Source organism: Ceratina calcarata, unplaced genomic scaffold (genome assembly GCF_001652005.2).
Source record: "Ceratina calcarata isolate Rehan_Ccalc_2016 unplaced genomic scaffold, ASM165200v1 scaffold390.2, whole genome shotgun sequence".
NCBI classification, from domain to species: domain Eukaryota; kingdom Metazoa; phylum Arthropoda; class Insecta; order Hymenoptera; family Apidae; genus Ceratina; species Ceratina calcarata.
This window is the reverse complement of record NW_017162324.1, coordinates 677,861-683,667: the sequence shown is the minus strand read 5'-3', so window position 1 is coordinate 683,667 and position 5,807 is coordinate 677,861. Positions and strand designations below refer to the sequence as shown.

The following is a 5,807-nucleotide window of genomic DNA, read 5'->3' as shown; positions in this document are numbered from 1 at the left end:
TGTATATAAATAAGAAATAATCGTGCATTGTAAATAAGAACAGTTTTTACAGTTGAATGTAACTTGCTTTGAATAAATTCTTGCATTATACGTTTATTCGAGTTAGAGCTTGTCACGTAGAGTGCTGTCACGCTCGACAGTGTTTAAAGGCGATGACGGAAAATTTAACACAATAAATTGCGATGGTACCCTTCGCGATGGAAGCTTTACTGACAAAATGTTTCACGCCACTACGAATTGGCCTAGATGAGGCTTTAATGCTTTGCCAGAATTTATTATCCTCCTTACAAACACTGAGCAAATTGTTTCCGTACTCCTGAAAAATTTTCATTGATCTGATTTATTCAATTTTTCAACATCGTTCGTTTAAATGTCCCAATTTCTACTCACTGACTTAAGATTGTGTATAAAATTACAGAAACGAAAGCCAGTGAGTAAAAATTGTAACGTAAATAGAAATCTCTCCCTTTCTACAATTTCGTTTTAAGGTTGTATGAGTCGTATCTGCCAAAATTTTAAATTTTATTCGCATAATTTCTAATCATTCTAATAGATAGTCTTGGAATTTTTTATTGAACTATACGTGGCTTGAAACTGTCATTGTTTTTATGTAAGGGTTCATACAACCTTGAAATAAGCTCTAATCAAATATCTGAACCCTTAATAATAGATTCTCGCCGTACGCCAGAAATAATTTGCCGTACGTCTAGGCAAGCATAAATATATCAGGAGGATTTTTCATTCGTGATATATTTAACAGTGGCAAAGGTCAAAGCGTCAGACAAGATATAATGTCAAATGGCATGGCGTGACTGGTCACCGCCTTTGAATGTTGCTGTCAAGCGTTTTCTGTTAATGGTAGCAAGTGCCCGGTGACCAGCCGGACCCGTATCAATAATCGATCGGCTGTTACAGACACGGACAATCAGCGTGTCATTATCGACGTGAAGGACGTTAACGACGAGCCGCCGTACTTCATAAATCGGCCTCTGCCAATGCAAACGATCGTACAGCTGAATGCACCGCCGAATACTCATGTGTTTACCCTTCAAGCCAGGGATCCTGACACCGACAACAATATTCACTACTTCATCGTACGGGATCGGAGTACGTATACGCGCGCTATACTATGCCTGTGAATTGTGTATCGCGTGTATGTCGCGTGCGGAGCGTGAAAACGCCGATGAGAAAACGGCGGGATCACGTCGCGGCATCGATCCGTGGTAATTAACCGACGTGCGTATGATTGGGAATTATTTGGCGGCATGGCTTAACTACGAAAGGAAATTATAATAGATAATCGATACCAGCGGCAAGTTTCTTAATCACCTCGCTGATCGCTTTAGTACGGGATAAATCCTGCGGATCATGGGTAAACGTGTATGATGTCGAGTTATCATACAGTCTTTGTGAAAGCTCATAGCTAATATTGTATAATGACTGTTATTGGATAAATTAAAGAAATTGTTGCGTAGTATTCTATTTAGTATGTGCAAACGGAAATTAAATCGTGCGAGCAAATTTTGAAATTGTAGGAAATTATATTGACCCAGAGATGCAACTGGGTCATGTAAACTAGGGTACAAAGGGTTATTGTTGCAAGAGCTAAGACAATACGGATAGAAGCGGAATTGGAATCATGTTTGTAGACATTGTTCGCAATATACAGTTTGATTGTACATGCATATAGTAATCTAAAGATGTTCCTGGACTTGTGAAACTAAAATATTTTATTAAAAAGAAAAAAAAAAACACGTTTGACTAGGAAGTTAAAATCGTCCTTCACTCGAATGATTAAATAATACGCAGAAGTTAGGAGTGTAAAAGTTTTATAAAGAATGGAAGAAAAATATTGAATTTCACGATGCGCTGGCGCGAGGTAGAAATGTTATTCATAGATTGAAAATAAAATCCCGTTGAAACAGACTTGGATAAACGGAACAATAAAAATGAATTAAAATTCCATCACCTTTTTTCGATTGAACTTGGACGAAATTTTCACACAGAGCGAACTAAATTGAAAATTCAAAATTAAAATACGATTATAAAACAACAAGTTTTATATAAAAGATATTCGAGAAAGTTGAAACGTTCTAAAATTTTCACTACAATTATTATGAATGCCAACTTGAAAGTCAATCTTTCTATTGAAGAAGCTGTTTTTTCGAACGTAAAACTTATCGAATTTTCCGCAATTCACGTATGCGACTAATTCAACAGTCTCCTCTGCACATGTATTAAAAGCACTGAATCCCGTGGAACAAAGAGCCTCATGAAATATGCGCATCGACCAAAGAGACATATCTCCATTGAAATTACAATTTGAACTCAAAGGAAAAAGGGGAAAATAAATTCTGAATGAATCATGATACTTGTAATCTCTTACAATGGTCGGTAATGTCACGGGGATTGGCTCCCATGAAAATGTCCACGGGATTCCCTTGTAAAACATTGAGTTCCTTGTTCGATGTCGGTGGCCGTCGAATTACCCGGCTGAAAAATAAATGTGCCGCGTTTTACTTTTCAGCTGGAGGCCGTTTCGAGGTAGACGAGCGATCCGGCGTGGTGCGCACCCGGGGGACCGATCTCTTTCAGCTGGACATGGAATACGTTCTGTACGTGAAGGCGGAGGATCAGAACGGTCGTATAGACGAGAAGCGTTTTCAGTCGACTCCTGAGCAGCGGCTATCGATCCTAGGTGGAAAACGTCCGCCACAGTTCTACATGGTAGAATACGCAGCCGAGATACCAGAAAACCAGAAGAAAGACTCAGAGTGAGTCCTTTTTTTAAATTGTAAAACTGTATTCACTCACAAACTCTACTAGTAAAAAATCAATTTTCATTGATGCTTCGACAATTTTGTTTTCGAGATAATTAATTATATGAGTATTACTAAAGATGTAATTAATATTTTGTCATCATAAAATATCATCTATTTTACTTAGATTTTACATTGTCTCCTTTACTGCAATTCATTTAATGATCGATTGTTTATTCCAGTATCATATCGATAAAAGCAAAGTCATTCGCTGACCGGGAAATTCGGTACACGTTGAAGGCACAAATGCAAGGCGCGGCAGGAACGTTCAATATTGGACCGACCACAGGCATCGTGAAGCTTGCTAAAGAATTGGATTTCGAAGATCTCCGTCAACCACACGTTTATTCCCTACTAGTCACAGCTACCGAAGATTCTGGTGGATTCTCTACATCTGTCGAGGTACACAATACCTGTTCACCAAACTTCGTTTCTATTCATCTCTCTTTCGCGAAACTTCACGCCGACGAACTATTTTCATTCTTTAGATTAATGAATTAATCTCTGTTTATAAATCCTAATTTGTTTAGATATTAATTGATAAAATTAATTTTATGTCTGCAATTTATTATAAAAAAAAAACAGTTTGTTATGAAACACTGGCAGATTGGTTCGGATCGAATGAAATTCGGTCCGGGAATCAATTTGATTGAGCACTGTGGAAATTCGTTTCGCTGAAATCGTTATGCGGTTTTCCAGCTGACCATACGAGTCTCCGATGTGAACGACAACGCACCGAAATTCGAGTTGCCCGACTACCAAGCTCATAACGTGGGCGAGGATATATCGTTAGGCACAAGTATACTGAAAGTGAAAGCAACCGATGCGGATTCCGGAGTTAACGCGGAAATAGAGTATCTGGTGGCCGATGACCACTTCAGCGTCGATTCGAACGGAATCATCGTCAACAACAAGCAACTCGACGCGGACAACAATAATGCTAATTACGAATTCGTCGTTACTGCTAGAGATAAAGGTATACCAATAATTTTTTCGACACTTTTACAAAGTATTTATAGAAATTGAATTATTTTATTCCACTTGTAATAAGACAGTCTAGATTAATAAGAAATTAATAATTATTTTTGCCAAAAAAAGAGCAAACCAAACCATGTATCTTAATTTTTATTCAACAGATTTCAATTGTTTTGAATAAAATATTAGTACATAATTGTTACGAAAATTCCTTTCAATTATATTGTAAAATGTTACATGTAATGAAAAATTGTGAACATCGCAGCTACTTAATTTTGATAATATCTTCCATCTCCCTATTTTTCAGTGCTAATCATTTCCGTTCTATTTTAAACTAATATAATTTAACGTTTTTAGGTGATCCACCGAAAACTGGCGCGGCTACGGTGCGCATTTATACGAAGAATAAAAACGACGAGGAGCCGAAGTTCTCGCAGCAGGTGTACACGCCGAACGTGGATGAAAACGCGGGCCCCAACACTCTCGTGACGACCGTTGTGGCTTCCGACAAGGACGGCGATAACGTTCGGTTCCGGTTCGTCGGTGGCAACACCACCTCTGGTCAATTCGTGATCGAAGAGATCACCGGTGTAATCCGTTTGCACGGGAAAAACATTTCGTTAGATAAGGATAAATATGAGTTGAACGTAACTGCTCTGGACGATGGTGCTTGCTGCCCCAACGGGGAAGAAACCATTCACACCAGTACCGCCGTCGTCGTCGTTTTCATCACGGACGTGAACGATAACAAGCCGGTTTTCAAGGACTGCAGCATGTACAATCCGAAAGTCGAAGAAGGAGCGCCTAACGGTAGCACCGTGATCAAGGTACAGGCTACCGATGAAGATAAAGGCGTGAACGGGCAGGTGAAATATTCCATAGTGCAGCAACCGAATCAGAAGGGAACTAAGTTCACTGTTGATGAAGAGACGGGACAGGTTTTAACGAACAAGGTGCATTTCAATTTGCCTTACAATATTACATTATTATTTATCAAATTAATTGCTTTTGCTTATTCTGACTGTGAAAAGGCTTGCAATAGCACTGTTTTAATATATACCGTGTTATGAAAACTATTTTAATATGTCTAGGTATTTGATCGTGAAGGAGACGATGGGAAATTTGTATCCGTAACTGTTAAAGCCACAGACCAAGGCGAACCTTCATTGGAAGGTGTCTGCTCCTTTACTGTTGAAATCACAGATGTTAACGATAACCCACCGTTGTTTGATCGCCAGGTGAGTGAAATGATAAAATTAAAAATACAATTCTCCCTCGATTATTGGCTGAAATGTGAAGCTCGAAAGTCTCGTTCAAATAAGATTTCCAATTATATAGTTCGAAAGGAGAACACTTGTAAAATAGATTCATTGATAAGCTGATTTAATATAACTTTATGAAATATTCGTTGAAACGTTCGCTGAAATGCGATTTTCTCCACGTACGAAATATATAATGAATACTTTGCATGAATGCATCGATAACAAGCGTCTGTTTGACCTTTCGTTTCATTTGCATTCGTACCGTGACACATTTCGACAATTTCCTGATATTCATCGTCGAAGCGAAATATCAGCGAGACTACCCGTTCATCACGAACAGACAGAGACCCGAGCGTGGGTGGACGAGGAAAGACTGAAAGAGAAAATTGCTTTTCGCGTGGTTGTACATACATGCACACACGTAATCGTGGCATTCGATGCCCTTTGAAATTCAAGCGGAAACTATTGGAGTATACAAAGGGACACGTTCCAGAGATATGCAAAGGATGCTTGACCGGGGCCTTTTGCACTCTGTGCGCGGAATAAATTAACGGACTTCTCTTTCAGAGACGTGCAAAGAGGATACGTCTGTAGCTTTGCGTAACTTCGCCCCGCGTCAGCCTTTTTCATTTTTGTTCATAGAACTGGCATTCGCTTTGTTACGAAACCGTCGTCCGATCAATGCAATTATCACAGAGTGACATTGTCACATATGTATATTAATAATATGTTAATCGCATCGAGACAATGT

The 5,807-nt window shown here is 38.9% G+C and overlaps 1 protein-coding gene across 1 annotated transcript in view; it reads left to right on the top strand.

Moving 5' to 3' along the window:
* The window catches only part of LOC108626250 (neural-cadherin), a 27,247-nt gene that overhangs the window by 3,979 nt on the left and 17,461 nt on the right, over window positions 1–5,807 (top strand). Inside the window, exons 3-8 of the mRNA XM_026814685.1 lie at window positions 916–1,107; window positions 2,528–2,774; window positions 3,002–3,221; window positions 3,519–3,795; window positions 4,152–4,747; window positions 4,886–5,032. Coding sequence (XP_026670486.1) covers window positions 916–1,107; window positions 2,528–2,774; window positions 3,002–3,221; window positions 3,519–3,795; window positions 4,152–4,747; window positions 4,886–5,032 — 1,679 coding nt within the window. The remainder of the gene's footprint in view (window positions 1–915; window positions 1,108–2,527; window positions 2,775–3,001; window positions 3,222–3,518; window positions 3,796–4,151; window positions 4,748–4,885; window positions 5,033–5,807) is intronic.